At 42.6% G+C, this 21,506-nt stretch overlaps 1 protein-coding gene across 4 annotated transcripts in view; it reads right to left on the bottom strand.

The window, feature by feature from the left end:
• ankfn1b (ankyrin repeat and fibronectin type III domain containing 1b) overlaps window positions 1-21,506 on the bottom strand; it is a 143,857-nt gene that overhangs the window by 17,604 nt on the left and 104,747 nt on the right. For all 4 annotated transcript variants that reach the window (XM_067576626.1, XM_067576627.1, XM_067576625.1 and 1 more), the window contains 3 exons: window positions 21,146-21,268; window positions 3,688-3,907; window positions 3,171-3,378 (listed from right to left, as the gene is read on the bottom strand). In XM_067576626.1, the coding sequence (XP_067432727.1) occupies window positions 3,171-3,378; window positions 3,688-3,907; window positions 21,146-21,268 (551 nt within the window). The remainder of the gene's footprint in view (window positions 1-3,170; window positions 3,379-3,687; window positions 3,908-21,145; window positions 21,269-21,506) is intronic.

Here is a 21,506-nt window from a genome sequence, read left to right as displayed (position 1 = left end):
AATACAGCTTGAAGTTGAAAAATGCTGAAATATAAACTGAAAAAAGCAGTTTTTTCAGCCAAGTTTAAATGTGAAATATTAATGTAAACCAACAATGGTGATCATTCTTAATTCAAGAATAATTCTCCCGTGCAAACATAACATTTTTTTAGATTAGAGCTTTTAAATAGACTACATACCTATATTGATTAGCGAAGTCAATCAGCATGCTGGTTTTACTTTGTTTACTAGTGTTTCAACAAGGCACGTGGCTACACCGATATCGTAAGAAACCTATTGCCTGTGATACTGTGAATTGGTTTTGCAGGCCGCTCTCTTTAATGTCTTTGTTTGCCAAGATGCTGTGGCAGATTCCTCAATAAACTTCATTTAACTGAGCAGTCCCTCTTTAGGGATGACATCACCTAGAAAATGACACAGAAAATGGGGCTATGAAAGTGAGAGGGGTAAATGAGGGAGGAGTATTCTTCATATGCGGTTCTAAGGGAACACAAAATGGTGGGAACGTACATAGGCATAATTTTACACTGCCATTGTAAAAGTATTTTTCTGCAAAACTTGTGGAAAAATTTGTATAACTGATCTATTTATATCTTACACCACAGCCTCACACAGCCTCCATCAGAGGAATTTTTTTTCTCTCAAAGGGGGTAGGGTGTTACTAAAACAATGTGAACAATGATGTTTACTTAAACAAAAAACACATCACTATAGTAGATTAGATGTAACACCCAATGAAATATATTTAAATCATAGGCTTGTGCTTAGCGATAGCAGCTAGTGGGGGCATAACCCAAAGATTAAAGATTCAAAACTCTGCGATTGCCAGCATGTACGGATCACTCTAAATAAAAGTACATAACAGGTAATGTAAAGCTGTTGAGGTCACAAAGGACAGTAGCATACTGTACTTCTTTGGTGGCTGGTCATTTGTGGAGTGTTTGGGACTGGTGTGAGTCTGTGTTTAGTCTGTGTGGTCTGTGTTTGTTCATTGTAGATTCCACTGTTGAGCGTTAGATTCCACTGTTGACAGTAAGTTTAAAGCTCCGTGTCAAAATGTCCATCTGGGTGTTTAATTCTGCGGCTCTCTCTGTGTCTCCTCGAGTGCCTGTGAGCTTCTCTTTGAATACAAGTGTCTCCTCTGAGTGTCAGCTTTGTTGTTCTCTTCGGTTACTTGTGTGAAGATTTTAAGGCTGTTTGTCACTTTTAAAAGAGGTAATGCAAGGGTTTGAGGTTAGGGCTTATGCTAGGATTACTGCTGAGGATCATTTCTAAATGCTGATTTGGACTCTTGGATTGATCGGAATAGCTGTTGAAGGTCCATTTTGATTTACGTTTCCAGCACTTCTAGGCCTAGAAACTGGTCCAGATGCTGTCACCAGTGCGTACGTGTGCCTGATTTGTCCTTATTTCACTTCAAGGCTGGGATCCTCCAAAGCACATTAAAGTAGCTTTGTCCTATTGAGAGCCACTGAGGGATTTATAATGGGAATGTGAAGATTTAGAGAACTTGTTTGATTGTCGTTGTCTGCCCTTATCCCTCTGGTAACCACACACTGTGAAGTCAAGCATGGCAATATCAATAAGCATCAGAATCAATTCCTTTCAAAGCTCAAGAACGTCTTTGATGTCAATCCTCCTCAGATGGAGTTTGATTAGTACATGCTTATAAAAATAGAAGGCGAGCCTTTACTTTCCTCATGTGCTGTTGTTCTCTGCCTTTCTCTTTTGCACATACACACTCACATGGCTTACACTCTCTCGTGAGTTATTTGGGTTCTGGAGAGAGAGCACAATCAAAGAGCAAACTTCAGTAAACACCACTTTCCATTCAAGTGTTTTCAATTTAATGATACCTTTATAAGACGTCTGGCTCAGCTCTGGAAAAGTGTGTGCGTGTGTGTGCGCACAAGTACAAACAAACAGCCTAGGAGCCTTACTGGCGAGTTCTAATCATTAACAGAAGAAGGGAGCGGAGGCTCAGTAGATCACAGACAGTGAAAAGTGCTTACGAAGATGACTAATATTGCATCATAATTACCACCCCTTCATCACATTTAATATGTTTTCACTGCCAGCAGAAAACAGAAAGAGTTGTGTGTTTTGTCAGTAGTGTGTGGATGAATATATCACTAATGCACACGATAGGAGATTGTGTTTTGAGTTATGTGTGAGCCATTGCTTTGGGAAACACCTGCGGTTGTTTTGGTGGCAGCTGATGTTGTCGTGACAGCAGCTCTGGCTTCCACAACGAGAGTTGTTGGTTCCCACACAGTGACTATGGAAGCCCAAACAAATCAGTATCTGGTATCAGTTCTGAGCTATGCTAAGGAGTGAAATCTGCAAAGACAAAAACTATTAGAGATCTGTCAGTAAGTGGCAGATGTGGTTCTGGGCCTCACTCACATCATCAGCTTGTTGTGATTGGCAGAGGTCAACAGACTTTGTCTTTTTCCACATATCATACAATATTTGATTGGGTTAAGGTTCAGGCAAATCAACTAGCTTCCTGCTGCGAGCCAAGGTAGCATTTGCTATGGTGTGACTCACCTGCAAGCAAGCCAAAGTTCTACTAACAAAAGTAAAGCTGTCAAAATTTACAAGGAAACTGAGGACTGAATACATGAGGGTGCCATTAGTAGAAACACTGTGGTGACCCCAGAAGAATTTCTGGATGTTTTCTGCAGAAAAAAAAGATGAAGAGCTAATTTTATGAGGTAAGACTCTCTAGTTCATGTATTGATAACTTTTATCCCATTGAAAGGACATGTACAGTATAGGCTTAGTAGCTTTTGGCAACTTTTCCTGAACTCCCTTTAAAATATGTTTCGGGTTTGGTGAATGATTCCACTGTGATAATCAGTCACAGAAAAGGAAACAAATTCCAGCAAGTGGGTGTTTATGCTGTGTAGTAAAGTCAGTATGGGAAAAGAAACCTGTAATTCCCAGTGCTGTGAGCATATTACTACCGTATTTGTGTAAGTGTATCTACTCTCAGCTTGATTGTCAAATCAGATGCATGTTAACAGCAGGTGTGTAAACATTGCATTCTTCTTGTCTTGTTAAATCATAGCATCTACTTTATGCGTTGTCCAATGTGCTCTGGGAACTGTAGTTTTCATTTAAATGAGTGGGTAGGTACTAAAGGTACGTTGTGTTCCTTTACTCACAGTGGGGGCTCTCCTTGGCACCGGCTCGCAGCAGCAGCTTAGCCATGGGCACATTGTTGGTCATGATGGCGATATCGAGGGGCAGGAGGCCCTCACTGTTTGGGGTGTTTAGGTCCAGCTCCTCCAGACTGTACTGAGAGAGAAGCAGCTGTACCCAGTCCAAGTCCTGGTGCTCCACAGCCTCAAACAAAGTTTCACTACTCTGGAACTGTGACACAAAGAGAGTTTACAGGCAGTTAAAACAGAAATCTACTCAATGAGAAAGCTTTAGTTGTTTCAACTTGTATCAGTGAATGTTGAGCATTGCAATAATGTGCAACTCTCTCCCCCTACACACTCCCACAATGTTTCTCTCTATATACTTTCAGTCTAGCTCCACAATAGTAAAGATGGGCTGGTGTTTGATGTTACTACATGAAGATCTTTGACTATCCAAGTCGATATGTTTCCCAGACTATTTTTAGACTACAATGTTCCTGGGCTTATTATTTTTTCCTACTCTCTCTCTCCAACTTACTATGGTGGTTTTGCGCAGCCTCTCCTTCTCTCCTCCCCGTCCTGACACCACATTGTCCTCCAGGGCAGGGGGGTTGGTGCCCACACGGAACTTTCCAGACAAGTTGCGGTACAGGCGGCGAGCCGCGCTTGGTGAGGACAGGCTGGCCGACTTGCGGGCTGGGGCCGGCTGGTGGGCCTGGTCCCCCCTCATGGGCTGCGTCATCTTGGCAGAGTCAGCCCTAGAGGAGAAATGGGTGGATAAGAGAGAGGAGGAATATTGTAGGTGAGAGAAAGGAGTAGAATATAACTTTTTATAAAATATATGAACTCTGTGTGGCTTGACCACTTCTTGCACTTTGCGGAGAGAACCATAAATCAACCAAGAACATAGAGGGTTCTGCACACTTAGATTTCTTTAAGATCAGGACTCATTTGTATAAACACTGAGTCTATTTTTAAACATATCTTTGACTTTTATTCACCAAAAGTTGTTTAGATTTCTCTAAATCCATCTTTCCTTACAGCCCAGATTCCTCTCGGGCTGTTTCGGAAGCTATTTACACAAAACTTGGATCATTAATGACCACCTACTTTGATTGGCTGGAAGTGTAGCTCCCACCTTCACCTCCAGCCAATCGGAATACTACCAAATGAATAATGCGAGTCCCCTTACACCGCATGTTTACCTAGAGTAATGGCTGCAGGTGGAGACATAAGACAGTATGGGCCGTATTTTCGTGGAGGCGCAATGACCAGTGCAAGCAGCACATCGACAAGTTGGTATTTTCGTGACCTTGAAACTCACTTTGCGCGTCTGTGTGGTATTTTGGTGACAAGCACAGAGCGCATGGTGACAGTTGGGAGGAGAGGCACAGAGAGGTGGGACGTTCAGTCAAAATTGGCACAGAAAATAACATTTAATGTGGTTAAAGCAGTAAAGTCAGTAAATCAGTCTGCATTGATCTATAAATGATTATACTGTATAAGAAGCTTCCTTCAGTTCATTAAATCCCTGCAGCATCTGAAGGCAGCAGGACTGATATGTTGATAAATCCGCAGCCTCTGAGAAGTGCCAGAGAGCAGTGCCATTACGTATGGTCATTCACTGTGTTTACCTTCATTAAATCACCTGAAAACGACACCAGGCTGCTACAGTATAACCACACACACCTCTACACACTTCAGAATGGTTGGTTATAACTTGATATTCTGCTTTTTTATGATATTTTATATCTTTCATTGTGACCTTATTCCCCCCATGAAGGTGTGGTGACTGAAAAATGTGATGTAATGAGCGTACAGAGCCTTCTTCTTTTCTTAATAGTTTATAGCTTGCCAGATTATTCTACAAAACAAACATTGACTAGTTGAATTCAATTTAACATTTTAACTTGTGATTAAAATCAATTTTAGTCTGGATTTGAATTTTAATCCATTCATACACAAAGTTGGGAAACATAATAAGATCTAAGGAAAGCAGTTTTTACTTTACAGGCAAACATGTTTCTATTCTGGCTCTGGAGAACAGCACCTGAAATTCATAAGGCTGAATGTGGCAATACTGTTGTAAGTGCCAAAGCATCAGGGTCTTACATGACTCACATTGTACTATATATCAATTGTTGAAACACATGTAATGCCTAGTGTTGAAGTAACGGCATGTACGGCAGTGCCTGTCAAGTTTTTTGGATTGTGACCCCTTAAAACAAGGAATGGTCACTCATGAACCCTTTGTCACAGGCTGCATATGTAGAATGGTGAAAGCCAATCTAAGAATTTCAGATTTCATAGGATCATCAGAAAAATCAGGAAAATAAAAAACATGACCAAGGAATAATCCAAGGAATATTCATAAAAGCAAAAACATTTCAACTGCATCAATACTACCACCCCCAAAAATGACCTTTAACCCTCTTGGAGTTGAGCTTACACACCTGGCTGATTGCCACTGATCTATGGCATAGTGATAAATTACACTGATCTGCCAGATGGGCACCATGTTGGCGTTGTCAGCTCTCAGTAATGGTTGCCATATGAGTCATCCTGCACTGTCCTGGTAGCTGATTTGCCAGTGCTGCTTTGTGACATCATCTCTCTCTTATGCGTTTCAAAAAGATCAGCATCTTGGTGTCTTGGCATCATTGGTATGACGACTATGCTGCCCTCTCCATTCTGCCATGGGAACTATGTGGATGACTGTGTTTCTAGGGTGAGTCTGCTCAGTGGTGTTCACACACACTCAACCGCTGAAGGAAATGTCAGCAGGACTCTACAGGCGATAGTGACAGACTCCGTGACGGGTCTCACCAAACAGAGGCAGAGAGATAAATGAAGTCCTCAAGGACGCACTTTCAACAGTTTTCTCTCCTTCTGTTGCCTGCCTGCGTAACATCTTAAAGGGAAACTTCTTCTTTTTAAGTGACTAATGGGGACAATGATTTTTGAAATTGGTCCAGTATTGAGCAAGAGCCCTTCAGCTGGTAGCTGTGAAACTGGCTACAATGTAATCCTTTTGGGCAACAGTGCCCTGTCAATGCACGTCTACTAAAAGTGCTTGTCTTTGCCACTGACAGGCTAAGTCCACTCCATCTTACAGGACCCTACCCATGTCCTACACAGGGCCTTTGAATGGCTGCCCTCTGGCAGGCGTCTGGGCTGCCCTGCAGCTAGGACTAACCGGAGGAAGGCAACATTCATATATGAGGATGTTCGCCTATTAAACTCCAGTCTGCTCCCGGCCCCCTCTTCCTCTCTCGCATGAGACTAATCCCTACACTTTTTGGTCTGCCACAGCTCCCCCTCCACTTAAGACTTACATTATTTTTATCTCTGCTACGTGGTCACTGTTTGTCTATCATGTTTTGTGTATATGTCCCTTTTACTATGCCTGTCTCATGAAATGCCCCTCGGGGATAAATAAAGTTTTTTGAATTGAACTGAATTGAATTAAACAGAGTGTTATTTTAAGTGTCTGACAACATTATGGAAAAGATCATAAAAAGCCATTAAGCCATGACTTTGACAATCTTAACACTAAGCCATGCTTTCTGTACTCTATCACAACAAACCCCTCCTGGCGCTCTCTCCAACTCTGTCATGACCGAATATTTAGCTGATTTTGACAACAACAACAACCACAACTCAATTCATCTCAACGAAATTTCAGAACAAGACTTCTCCTTGAGCGAGACTTGGTTAGACACAGTAAAAAACAGACCGGATCAAGCAAACGGTAAAGAAAAATGTTTTATTCATCTGTATGGTCCTTTCCATAATGTTGTCAGACATTTATAATAACAATCTGAGTCTCTCAGTGGCAAAAACAAGCACTTTTAGTGGACGTACATTGTTGTCCCCATTAATCACTTAAACACAAAATGATGGGAAAAAAGGGTCCAGGTTGAAAAATAACTAAGTTTTCCTTTAAGAACTTTTCCTTTTTTCTCCTCTGCTCTTGGTTTTTGTGCTCCTCTCCTTGCTGGTGGCCTTTCCCTCATCTCCTTATTGCCTAACTTTTCACTCCCATCACCTCCCACCATCTCTCCCTTTCTGTATCTCCCTATTGTTTCACATCTTGCTTTGCTTCAGCTGATTCAACTCTGAATCCAAGAATCTCTGAAATGAATACAGTTACATCACAACCTCCCCACTAGAAGCTTCCATGCTCATTTTGCTTTAATACCATTTCTTAAATAGTCAAGTTTCCATTCTAAATATAACAGTAATAAATAGTTAAAGTAGGTTATATCATATTTTTGAGACAGTCTGAATCCCTGCAGCAGTAAACATAACTGTCTCTAGCTATGTGTCTTGTTCAAGTCCTGGAGAAATGCTCACTTATTATCTGGCACTCTGGAAAACATCATCAGCTAAATACCTAAAATGTAAATGTTGTTCTTAAAAAGCAATGGTTTGAACAGGGGCAGGGAGAGGTTGAGTCAGGTTGGGCCATCATGCCATATGCCAAGAAGTATCACACAGGCCAAGAACAGATTTGTCAAGGTGAGAACATCTGTAGGAAAAATGTTATTTATACTCCTGCTCCGCTATGGACGTGTGAGCCCACACGAGCATGCATACGCACACACACACAAACCCACCCCCAACACATGCAGTTTGTACAACAGCTGACAGCGGCCTACATTGTAGACTTTAAAGCAGCTCCAAGCCCCCGCAACAAGCCCTTTTTCACAGGGCCGATACACCTAAAATACCCCCGATCCCCGTCCCTTCCCGCTCCGTCCCATCCATCTCCACTCCATCCCGTAATAGAGGCCTTATTTTAGACATCCTCGTGTTCCCGGCTGGGCCTAACCTATTCCAGGGTTCCAGATAAAGCGCGGCAGGTATTTGGAATAATTTTTCCATGGGCCTGGCCCGGAAGATAAAACAAGAGATATATTTGTAATGCGTGTGGCGGTATCCCATTTCAAAGAGAAAGCCCATTGGAATCCAGCCCCGGGCTTATTGTTATTTGCCTGAGATGGAACAGACAACTTTTTTCTGTCGGCAGGATGGTGCCCCATCACTCTCTGACGACATTAGGGAGTGTGTGGCGTGGTGTGGTGTGTATGTGTCTGTGCTTTCAAAGAGATGCTCCATCCTACACGTGAGCTTGGGATGTCATTCCCAATGACAAACCGCCTACCCTTGAGAGAGATAAAAGACCACCATACACGAATTCAACAGAGATTATTTTAAACAGCTATGCAAAATCATACCCAAAGAAAGATACTTTGTGATGATTACAATATTTCATTAATAATTATTTACCCATACTGTTAACTGATGACCACCATGATGACTGTAGGCTTTTGACCATGGACTGTATATAAAGATGGACATAGTGAGATGTGATGTCACCCATTGGTTTGCATTGGAGCCAGTTTGAAGCCCAGAGTTGCTGCTTATGGTCGGTACCATCTTTTCAACATTAAACTTACTAAAATATTGCCACAACAGTCCACCTGCGAGTCCAGGAATTGGAGAGAGCAGCAGGTGAGTGAACTGTCAATCACAACTTTCAATCAATGCCCAAATGGCAGACATCAAAGCCGACTTCAAGTCATCAAATCTTATTAATGGAGCAATAATTTTCTAAATGACCACCAGCACACTTATTAGAGGAATTGAATTTTGGCTAACAAGCACTGAGTCCACTGTCTACAGACTAACAGGCTAACAAACACTGTTTTACTCTGGGACATGAACAAATCTGGCGAGCAACCGAATGCAAGCGGTCTCTTCAGTATTCTTCGGCATACGGGCAGTAGATCAGCATGTACCGGATGTGTCAAGGGCAGCGAGTCTGTACGAGAGCTGGTATCAGTATCAGCAGCTGCTGAAGAGAGCAAAATTAGCATGACACATAGAGCCACAATAGCCACATTTATGGGAAATACATCAGGTTGAAATAAACCAGAATTTTCCTTCAAAGCAAGTTAAACGTTGTCACATAGTACTGAAGTAAGCTTTTAATACAGTTTAAGGTTGTAATACTTCCATTTTATTGTTGGCAGTTGGTCTGGTGACATATAAAGCAGATTATGTGGGAGAACGCAAGGGTTTTTGTTAGTTTCGGACTTTAGAGTGAGTATATGGCTACATCTCGTTGGCACGTACCAGTACAGACCCGACATGTATCAATCCCACAAAAGAATCGGCTCTTTGGATTTGTTCATTTCATGCCAGCACAATTTTTGAATGTGAGTCAGTTGGAGGGATCTTTTGGAGCCAGCATATAGCGACAGTCAGTGGGCACTGCACTTTAAGGCACTTCTGCATTGGCTTCAGCCTCATGCTGTGGTAGTTGCCACTTGCTTTTGACACACTGTCCAATCAACGGCCTCAGTGGAGATTGAACAGGAACTGTTGTGCTGGCTGTTCTCTGGTAAACACATGGAAAAACATGTAAAGGACAAACTTACCTAAACTTTTTGAATGGTAGGGAAAACGTTTATTACAGCAGAGGTTGGTAACAGAAGTTATAAGAGTGGCACATAACAGACACTATAGTCTACACTATCATCAGCTCCTTCACCTCCTTGAGGTAACTGCTTTTTGGACCAAGACTACCGCTGCTACAATCATTTGAATAAAGGAACAGAGTTCATTAACATCACACACTGAAAAACACAAACACCGCAATACTTAAACTCTCTCTCACACACAGACAGTCTATGTCACATAATTTCCTACAGTTTTACCAGTTTTGGGAAGCAGGAAGCAGTTGTTCTGGGAAAGTCTCTACCAAAAGCCATGTTTGGCCCCTGATCAATCCCACATCAAATACACCCAGTCTGTAATGAGACTGCACCAGCCCGACAAACAATCAACACCCCTAAGTTGCAAACACACACACACACACACATAGCACCCCCTTTATTAATTATATCAGCCTGTTTACACAAACAACTTGCTCCTCCAGACAGTGAGTCACATATAAATAGATCCTACATATTTGTACTATGTAGTTTTTGTATGAGTGAAAGTCGAGCTGGGAAAAAACTTGTGATTGAAGCAAATGTTAAAGAATTGTTGGTTCCAGCATTGGAGAAATGGCTGTGCTTGCTTTTTTTGTGCAGGCTAAAAAGGGAGCCACAAGTATGCACATAACAGCTCATAACAGTGGTGTGCAGAAGGATATCTCAGAAACACTTCAAAGCAAATCAGCAAACTGACAGCTGAGTGGAAAATGTTGCTTAGTCTGACGAATCCCAGTTTATGTTGCAACATATAAATGGCAAGGTCAGAGGCGCAAGAAAGAATGTATTCATCCAGCCTGTTGTCAACAGTACAGGAGTAACCGCACACACATATACTCACACTCACAGAAACACAACCATCTGCCTCAACTGTCAATAAGATTAGATTTTCCCAACTTCAAATCTGAGCATCTGAGATAGCAGTTCACTCATTCACAGCCATTTGACACCTGTCCTGTTCTAGTGGTTCAGTTCTGACAGAAATGGGATTGGATACAATTTTCCTCTACATCATCATCATCATCATTGGGGTTTCTTTGATTCTCATTTTCCTCTTGTTTTTTTGTTTGTTGTCTAAAAGCTTTTTTTTTTTCTATCTTCTTTTTCTCTTCCTGTCTCTCTCACACACAATTTGATTTTGTTTCTGCCCCCTCTGCCTGTCATGTGGTGTAACGCATTCTTGACATCTGTTGATGCAACTCCGGGAGAAATTAACAACAGTTGGTTTGATGCTCCCGAGACTGATAGAACTGGAATCTCTATTTTAATACAATTAATCGCACAGCCATACTGGGTAAGACAAATGAGAACTTGAATGTAAGCAGAAAAAATGTTTTTGGCCGGAACATTCTGCTTCTATAAATACAGATAACATTAATACAAAGTATAAACAATGGAAAATTTCTTTAACAAGGCACACACACACACACACCCACACACAGACACAAAAAGTCTAAAGCTAAACATTTTGCTGCACAGTGGTGTACCTAGCCATAGGCATGTGTTTGTGTGTGCCTGTGTGTGTTTGTGAGCATATGTGCATGAACATGTAGGCGCCAGAGAAGGGCATTACAGGGACTGCTGCCCAAATTAGCTACAGCAGCACAAAGAAAGATCTTCTGATAGTGTGGCACAAACAATACAGTTATGTTAATGCAAAGTGAAATGAAGAGAGCAAAGACAACAAACAGATTGGACACCTAAAAGGCCATATCTGTTCCAAGGGGCTTTAAAGCATGGAGCTGTGTAAAAGATTTTACCTGCAACAAAAAACCTTTTATAACAAAGCCAAAATCTGTTACTTTTCTTTGTTTTACTCTCTTCCTTAACATCACTTTCTCCATTTCCCTTCCCAACAAATTCTCCCCGTGCCCGTGCTCCCCTTCACCCCCTCGCCCCGACTCCATCCTATCCCACCCTAGCAAGTAACAGGGTCTCCCAGGTCAGCTGTGTGATGACAGGACCACCTTATTTCCAAGCTTCTCACCAGGGCTAGTCTACCGCCATGAGAACACATAAATCTCTGCTTCATGTTTGTGTGTGTGTCTAATTGGGTTTATTACACACAGACACAAATGACCATTCATATTAGTTGACACGTATTGCATCGGTTGTCTGCATAGGTCAAGTCCTACAAAACAGACAAAGAGGTGGAGGTAGGTAGATGGATTGTGAGAGACAAGGAGAGATGCAAAAAAGGCAAAGAGCGGCACCAGAAGGACAGTGCTCACTGAAAACAGGGTGGTGGGGGTCAGAGAGGCAGACAGTGAGAGGAGAAAGTTGCACAAACTCACTCGTGTGCGTGCACACACACACGCACACACACGCGCACACGCACGCACACACACACACACACACACACACACACACACACACACACACACACACACACACACACACACACACATACACACACTGAGCGAGAGTACGCTGGCTGCTCTAAATGTGGCTTGTAGAAGGAAATTCTGAAATCTGAGTCTTGGCACCAGACAGGCTGGAAGCAGGCAGGCTGCTGGACGCAGAGAGAGAGAGAGAGAGAGAGAGAGAGAGAGAGGGAGAGAAAGAGAGAGAGAGAGAGAGAGGGAGAGAGAGAGAGAGAGGATGAAGGGATGGGTGGGGGGGGGGCTTTATTACTAGAATTCATATAGCCGTCCCCTCTGTTTGGCTCTTATCAGCTTATAGGCAATGTGAGGCCATGCCAACGCTGTGACCTGCAGCTCCTCACTCACACTAAGTTGGCATGGCAACACAACAAATGCACATACACACACATGCTCGCATATTAAAACATCGGCACATATGCACATGTGCAGTCCTCTGTAGAGATTTCACATGATTTTACAGCCGCCAAGACAATCCGATAAACTTTCGACTCTTGAGGATTATATTTTACAGATGAGATTTTATTGGGGGATGTACAGTATCAGGTGTGTGCAAATGTTTCAGTAGTATACTCTTGCTAAAAACACCCCCTTTTCACTTTATCCCCAAGGTGTCTAAACAGCGAAAAGGAAAATGATTATTCTACCAGATGTGCGGTATACATTTTCAAATGAGGTTGACTTCCCTGGACGTAATGTACCTGATCAGCAACAACATTAACATGGACTTTGGTATTCAAATAATGCTCATCTGATAACAAGCAGCCTCATTAGTGCTGAGAAAACATTCTCCATCCTGTTACAACAGAGGCGGCAGACAGTACTACTGATACCAGACAGGATAAAGCCTTAGATTCTGTTGTTTACACCAAGTTTACACCATCTAGGCAATATTTTTCCACTGTTAAGTCATCCAGTTTTGGTAATCCACTCTCCACTGTGGCATCAACTTCCTCTTATTTCTATGTTGGGTGGGCTGAGATGGCGCTCTTTATATTCCTGCTTGAGTGAATTAGGCTATTCTCTTGTGACCTCTCACTCACTAGATGCCCTTTATCACATTAACACTATAGTGCAGCAAAATCCCACAAAGGTTTTGGTTGTGATATGCCAAAACCTGTCAAGTTCACTGGTACCCAGGTTGGTTTGATCACATCTGCTGTTCGTCACAGTTAGTTCAAAGAGTAACTGAGCTGTAGGCATCGTAGGCATTCTGTTTTTACTTATCATACACGACGCACTTTGAAGTGTGAGCCGTGTCGGGACAAACTGTGAATACTGAGTATATATTTTCTACACCATGCACCTAAAGAAGACCATGCTGCATGCTCTCACAGGAACATGCTCACACTGCCCTTTATGTCTATTTACACAGACTTTTTTTCTTGTCCTCTTCCTCTCACTTTCTCTCCCTCTCCCTTGGGAGAGCAGCAGAGAAAGAGGGGGCGGTCCGCTGTATGTTTAACCTTTGAAGTGGGCCTGCTGTGCCGAGCAAGGCCTGCCACCTGTTGGCTCTGTGTGTGTGCATGTGTGTGTGTGCACGCAGAGGTAAATCTCCCTAATTTTGATGAGCAGAGACAACAGCGGAGTCACCATGGGGATGTGGTGGCGGGCAGTGGCCGACGTTCTCAGGAGGGGGAGGGGGGTGGTGGTGGTGGTGTTGCTTCCAAGGTGGGATCACACGCACACAAACATACACACAACCCCTCCTCTGTCAGAGGCTTGGTGACACCATGTCTCCCACGGTGATCGTGGGCCCAGCCTGGGTGGCTCCAGGCCTTCTGTGTGTCTCTCAGTGTGAGTGTGTGTGTCACACCAAAGGGGTCCCTGCCTGGGCCGCCATATGCCACCCACCCAGCCAGGGAGAAGAGAGGGGCGGAGGCGACCCCTGGCCACTGAAGCCACCAGTTGGCCCATTCTCTCAGTCACACGCCGGCCGGGCGCCATGTTTAAAGTCCCACGGCTGTTTATCTGGGATAGGGATGGAGGGAGGTGGTTGGGTGGGGTGGCTATTCTCCTGACACACACACACATGCATACACTCCTAAATGAATGGATAGATGGGCGAATGCACTGAGAGTGTATGGTGCATGGTAACACAACTGATCTTACATCAGTGTGTGTCAGTGGACACTTTGCAGGATGCTCTTCTCTCGTTTCTGGAAGCTCACATGCATGCCAACAAACATTATGCACATATACACTCATACACCCATAACCAATATTGATCTGTGATCTATTGAGCCATTGACTGTATGCAATACAGTCGATCAAGACAGAGTAAGTGAAAGAAAGTTATTAATTATTATTTGCTATAGGGTGCACAAAAAACAAAAAGCTGACCATCCTGATACTGCTCGTTTCCATGGAGATAGTCACAATACAAGCCACATACAATAGGAACATCTCTGATGAAGTCTAGACATTGAGCCCTCGGATGAAGATGTGGATGGATGAGACCTGGAGAGGAATTCAAGTTCCAACAGGTGGACAGGTGGAGATGGGTTATGTAAACCAAACACTGAAGTCCAGAAGGGAACAGTTTTCAATTCTGACAGCAACAAGATGAATGATTAACAGAGGTTTTGGCAAAATCAGACCAGTTGAAGTGAATATGGGAAAAGCAGTCAGTCAGCTGACTGCGTCAGAAGTGGGGATAGAAAAAAATAAAGAGAGTAGAGAGAGTAAGCATAAAGTTCCTGGTTGAACTTATAAGCTTAAGTAAGTAAACGTCTTCTGTTCCATTGCAAAGTGCACTGACGTGGGCGTGGAGGTCTGTACTACCTGAGCTTCCTATCTCAATCTGTAAACCATTTTCCTAGACTAGTTTCAAACCACAAGCCTCTTGGGTCCCCAGCTGATTTTCTTTCTGCCTCTGACCCTGAATACAACCTTAACACGCACACACACACACACAGAAAGGAGACAGAGGGGTGTAGTTCCCCCAGCCTTGGTTGTCTTTTATCAGCTTATAAGCAACACATGGAGCCACGCTAACCCTCTGACCTACAGGCTGTCTGTCTCTGCACACACACACACACACACACACACACAAACAGAAACAAACACACCACATTAACTGGCTCCTTTCTCCCATACTCTTTATTTCGTAACTTTTCCCTCTCCCCTCTCCTCACGGTCCAGTTTAGAGCTCTTCGTCACTCTCTTTTGTTGTCTCTCTCCATCATCTTTTCAATCTGTCTTTTCATCTACTTCAGTCTCAATCAATCTCACTCTCTTTTTCTCTCCCTCCTCCTCTTTTTACCTATTTCAGTCTTCTCTGACCCTCCCACCCCACCCCTCCCCCCACTTTCCTACCTCTCTCTTTCAGTCCACCTCCCTCCCTCTCACTGCTCTCCATCCCCACCCCCTGTCTCTCTGTGTCTGTGTGCTGAGTTGAGGTTTGGAGTGGAAACCAGAGTATCAAGTCGGAGACACACAGGACAAGAGGGAGCCAGCCTCATAAATCTCCCTTAGTGCAGCCCACAGCATCCAGATTCAAGAACACAGTGTGTGTGAGTGTGTGTACATATTTGAGTGCATGTATTTGTGTGTGGGTGCATGCGTGTCTACGGCTGTGCATGTTCCTTTTTGCAAATACAAGTGCACGTAGGTGTTTATATGCATGTGTGTGTGTGCACTTCATGTTTTAATTTGTGTGACTGCATATACTGTATTTGTGAATGGACATGCATGTATGTGGGTTAATGTGAGTGTGTGTGTGTTTGTTTAAGGGTGTGTGCATGTGGGTGTTTGTGTGTGCGTGCGTGTGTGTGTGTGTGTGTGTGTGTGTGTGTGTGTGTGTGTGTAAGAAAGAATAGCTCAGGGCCTATCCAAAAGCAAAGAGGTAAGCAGAAATTCTGCTCCCTCATGCAGACTGGAATCTGTAGTCTCTCATCTCGCCAACAACTTGGCCTCAACAAATTAATATTGCAGGCCAAAACTCAGTTGAAGTACAAACTTAACAGGACACCTGAAACAGTATTAATAAACAGTTTTGTTCTGGGGAAAATGTTTCCTGTGTCCTCAAGTTTGAAACAATAAAAACTACAAAACTGTCATCAATCAGCACAAAATATTTAGCTTATTTTTGATGAAGGCTTTAAAGTGAAAGTAGATGTGGCTATGTTAGTAGCTATGTTCTACCTTTGATCATATTGCATAGTCTTTACCTGCAGATGGAGTTTGCCCAGTTGTAATGGAATAGTAGATGTTCAAATTTGCATTTTTTTCCTGAGCAATTCAAGGATCATGTTGGCTTAAAAGCTTAAAGCATTAAAATAGTCAGCACTGAAAATAAGGTTAAATAGTAGAAAATGTTAAATAGTAGCATACCAACAAAAACAATGTTGTATATTTTCAGTGAGACTACAAAAAAAAAAAAAAAAAAAAAAAAAAAAAAAAAATATATATATATATATATATATATATATATATATATATATATATATATATATACATATGTGTGTGTGTATATATATCATCATGATTTTCTAGCCCTATATCACTTCTAGTTTGTACATTATCTTGAACTATAACTAGTTCGTTTAGCATTTTACATCATTAGTTTTCATGTGTCAATGTTTTTTTTTTATGTTTTTAAGAGTAATACCCCTTTAATGCTACCACAAAAGCAGGAGTAAAATAATAGACATTCCAGCACAAGCAGAAACCAATCCTCTTTTGTAGTGATCTTAAACAGTATGTTCTGATCGGAATATCTGAAGAGAAAAATTACAGGCATCTATAACCTCCTCATTTGTCCCTTTCTTTTGAAATGACAGCTCTCAGCCACAGAAGAAAGGAAGAAAAAGAAAAAGCGAGACTGAAAAGAAAGAGTGGGGAATATTAAATCAAATTAGAACCAAATGAGGCGAGTGGCACTCTGTCCAAAACCACTTTACACCCGGGCCCCTTGAGCATTGCCCGTCTTTTTCCACTAAGACTTTGGTGATTTAAAAAAAAAACACACTGAACCATTCTCTATCTCCTTTTTCATTCCCTTTGTGCACAGTTCATAAGGATTAGTACTTAGTAACCACCATACCCCCCAAACCCAACTCAACATAGTGCTAACTTTTTCAATGTGTGTTTGCTCATTTATGTTTGTGAGCACGAATGCCAGAGTGGAGAAAGTCAAGAGTTTCTGCTGATTTGTGTGTGTGTACATGTGTTAAAGGATGAAAAGCATGTTGGTATCTCTCCTGACATCGAAGTTAAGACGTCATCCTAAGAGTGCTGTCAGCTTCGAGTTATCCCTGAAGACAGGAAGGCACCAGGCAGAGCAGAGAGGCCTTCAGGGGATGTCCAGTTCGTACTGTGTAGCCATACACACACATGACAAATAACACTTGTGAGCTACCAACTGCACTCTTTCAAATTTCAAGTTTTGTAAATGAAGTGGATATGGCTTGAGTGCAGAGTGCTACGTTACACGTTGATGTTTCAGTACTTATGTATAGAGTTTCCTCTCCAGGCATACTGCGGGGGGACTGTTATGGGAAATAAAAACTGCTTGGCCGACATACATGGCTGCCTCTCCATTGTACTCAGGGGTTTTGGCAAAGGGCTGGAACTGCCGCCCTGTCACCATGAGAGGATATGGAAATTAAGACTTATTTACTGGGCCTATGCTGGAACTGAACCAGTGTGCCTTTATAGCCCCAATGTCTCCTGTGTCCATGTTGTTCACAGGAAACAAGGCAGCAAATATAAACGCCAGTGGGAAGCAGAGCTATATCAGTTCAGTGATTAAGCTACGCTCTCATAATGCAGGGAATTCCCTTAGTGACATACAGTACCAGCAGCAGGCTGATGTAATATCAAATAGGTTCACAAATGGCTTCAGAGAACAGAGAAGTAAAAATCGATTTTCATTCAGAGTTCTCTCAACAGAAACCTCAAAGGGCAACCATTTTTACCTGAGGATGTCACTGATGTACATTTTAATTATTAACACTGATGGTTTCCTGGAAAAACGTGTCAATATTTTTTCAGCAATCGTAAGTCAGTAAATACCCTCTTATTTCCCCTTTAACAAACCCTCCTTTTCCCCTCCTTCTACTGTTTTCTCCACCAATACCCCTAGAGCCCATTTACTATGATTACCAATAACAATAACACTGCCATTATCTTTTATTATCGCTTTTTCCCAAGGCCCTGCCAGCCCTAACGGACTTTGATAAAGCTACAAAACGGCTCCTGTTTCAAGCTTGTATATGGGCTGCCTTGGCTCAGAATTCCCTTAATAGTCACAGTTTGTTTGGGTATCTGACTTGAATTGACATAAACGGCAATGGTCCACTAAATAGATAGTAAAGTGTTAAACCACCTGAGACTGCTTTACTGTGGAGAGAGTGGCTGGTAGGCTTCTAGCTTGGTATTTTATATAATCCTTGTCTCACTTTACTCTTAAAAGCTAAGATTTACAGAGTAAGAGAAAGGGAGCAGTGCCTAGATCAACATAATTAAATCTTAAAGGTCCTATATGTAAGCATTGTGAGGCAATTTACATGCATTAATTATTTTTTATTGCCAATGAGTGAACGGGTTGTAACATAACTTAAAAAAAAAGACCTTCCCCGACTTTCTCGGTTGCCTGTAACAGCCTGTGGACTGATTTCTATGTGAAGGACTTGGGTTGTTTTTTTCCACAAAAGTCCAAAGGATGTAACGTTATTGTGTCACATACCCTGCAGATATTAGCTTTCCAGCTCTGTTACCGACCAGGTGGGCTGGTGGCTATCTGCCTAACTATGCCAGCTATCACCGTTTCTGGCTACAGTACCTTTGTTTTTCAAGGGGTGGGGGCAGGTTGAGATGGCTAGCTACCTCCGTTGACCACCACACATTTCACAACAAAACTGTAGCGTGTTGCTCCCCGGCCACAGCGTGTGAGCAACGTGGGTGTGAGCGTGTGGACATACAGCGGGGGGCAAGGGGGTTGACTAACTGGGAGTGAGATTGAGAGATGCTTTGTTAAAGCACGGTGCAAAACAAAACATAAGAGATCTTTTATGTTATTATGAGAGGTGTAAGCAAGGAAAAAGACATCACCTGCAGTAGTCTCACGCCGCTGCTCACTCGTGCTGACAGAGTGTGAGAGCCTGTGCAAGCAACATGATGCTTACTGCAGCTCACTTAACGGCCACCAGTGTCACTAATGAGAAGGACTTTCTGATTCTTACATATAGAACCTTTAATTTAAAAACATACTGGTGGATAAAACCAAAACATTTCAACATTTCACCCCATTACAAGCACGAACACATTCCAGTGCTTTCTTTAGCTGTTTTAGGACAAACATAATTCATTAGTTGTGACTGACACCTAATAGTTCTTAGACAACAGGTACCTATTCAGTAATTTCTCAGTATAAACTAATTAATCAATAAAATGACAGAAAAAACTAATAAAAGTGGAAATCAGTAACAGTGCACCCCACATGCAGTTTTCATATTTAATGTAAGATGAAGACTTTTAATTAAATAATTAATTAAATTCCTTATTTTGGTCTCATTTTTTAAAAATGCCTAACTAGGTGAAAACTATTCTCATTGCAACTTAGTGCTGTCATTTTTTACCTGTACACTAGGCTGGGCCACATGGCATTTTAAAATCACATCCCGACACTATAGAGTTAAAAAGTATATTACTTAGAGAAATATAGCCCTGTGATAACAATTATTTCAAAAAAATCCTCATAAATAGTGAGCGAAACAATAAGACAGATCACTTGGACAGACTACAGGAAGTGCTATAAATGTCCAACTATTCCAAATATGCAAGTGACTCATGGGATGTTTTCAATAGATGCTACTAGCACACGTGTTTTCCTTCTGACCGCGTTGATGACTGTGCATTCCAGGGGAGCTGTACTGGTCTTGTCAGGAGCTGGACCGACCTTGTTTCACCTCCCAGTAGCATGACTCAGTCCTCAACCTTGAATCTCTCCTCCAAGGGGTCCCTTGTTTATTATGTCACAAAAGGCTGGTCGCACTCTTGTAACGGTGGCTCGCCCCGGAGAAAGTCAGAATCCAGCTGTAGCCAAGCCCCCCTCATCCCTCTCGTAAATGAGCATGTCCAATCTACCCACTGTGTTTCATTAAAACCAGACCACATCAATCAGGGCCTGAACTTTAAAGGCCAGGTCCCTTCTCCAGCAACATGGGAGAAAAACATGGAGCTGTTAAAGTAAAGGACCTCACACTGCACTTACACTCCAACACTCATACACTTAACACCACATTTCTGCTGGTGGACCACACATCGCAACGTCAGTCCGAGACCACACAGTAGGTCTCATAAGGCCGACAAAAGACCTCGTAAGACCTCACAGTGGGCCCTAGCATGATTCGATAGGACCTCAGAGAATCCCACACCTGTACTTCACAAACCGCTAAGTAACTCTACTGAAAAGCTACTGTAGTCCTCGCACAGCAATTAGAAACCTGGAAACTGTTTAGACCCGTGACTGTTTGGACATTTTTTACTTGACAAAATTAAGTGCAAAGGAAGTGTAAGATCCGCTTTAACCCGAGGCAATTTTCCCAATGGTGAGAGAAGTATAAAGGAAGAGCCAAGAATACATAGCAGGAAGCTCAGGGGGGATGCCAGATGGACGGACGGCAGGATGGATGAGTAGATAAATGAGTGGAGGCTAGGCAACAAGAGGGGAGACTGGGAAGGATTCCCATGGGTGGGGACGGGAAGGCAGCCCTGTGATGGAAAGCTTTCAAACTCCTTTCATCGGCTGCCTGAGGACTGGAGCTTTACAAGAGCAAGATGAGCCGGCGCCACTGGAGCTGCTTGGCGCTCTTCAACGAAACCCAGACGCGGAGTCAGAGCAGGACCCTATAACCACTACGCCCACTCTCTGCCCCCGCCCCAAACACCAGTCCCCAAACCCCATCGACCTCAGCCTTGATTTTGTATAGAGACGCATCATAGGAAGGTTCAGATGCAGTAGTCTCTCTCTTATTAGGTGTTACTCTTTGGATTTCAAATATGATAAGTGACACATTGTCCTATTTAGAATCCTGCTTTTGACACCAAAAATCCAGTGCTATCACAAGAATGTGGTAAAGCATAAAGAGAAGGTCTTTGGTCTTACCAATCCACACTAAGAGATCGTCTCCTGTAGGATGGAGGTCTGTCGGACGTAGTCTTCTCTGCTTTGGACGGACGCTCTTTGAGGGAGAGACGATGGGTAAACTTGGAGATCCCTGATTCAGACCTTAGGGGAAAGAGCAGAAATAAACCAATTAGAATAAGACTGTTAACAGGTTTTTACTGTGGTCTCAAAAAAAGGGGGGGGGTTCTGTAGTAAACTATATGCTGAATTTCCAAGAAACCCTATATTATGTGCATTGTACATTCTTGCATAGCAGTTGGAGGAGGAGCAGGAGCAGTTGACATCTAACACCGGCTGTCTTTTTCTGTCAGCTCTCAGTATAAATAATTTCTAAAAAGAA

Source organism: Thunnus thynnus, chromosome 20, assembly GCF_963924715.1.
Source record: "Thunnus thynnus chromosome 20, fThuThy2.1, whole genome shotgun sequence".
In the NCBI taxonomy this organism is placed as follows: Eukaryota; Metazoa; Chordata; class Actinopteri; order Scombriformes; family Scombridae; genus Thunnus; species Thunnus thynnus.
Note: the sequence above shows the minus strand (reverse complement) of the source record. Positions and strands in the feature narration are given on the sequence as shown.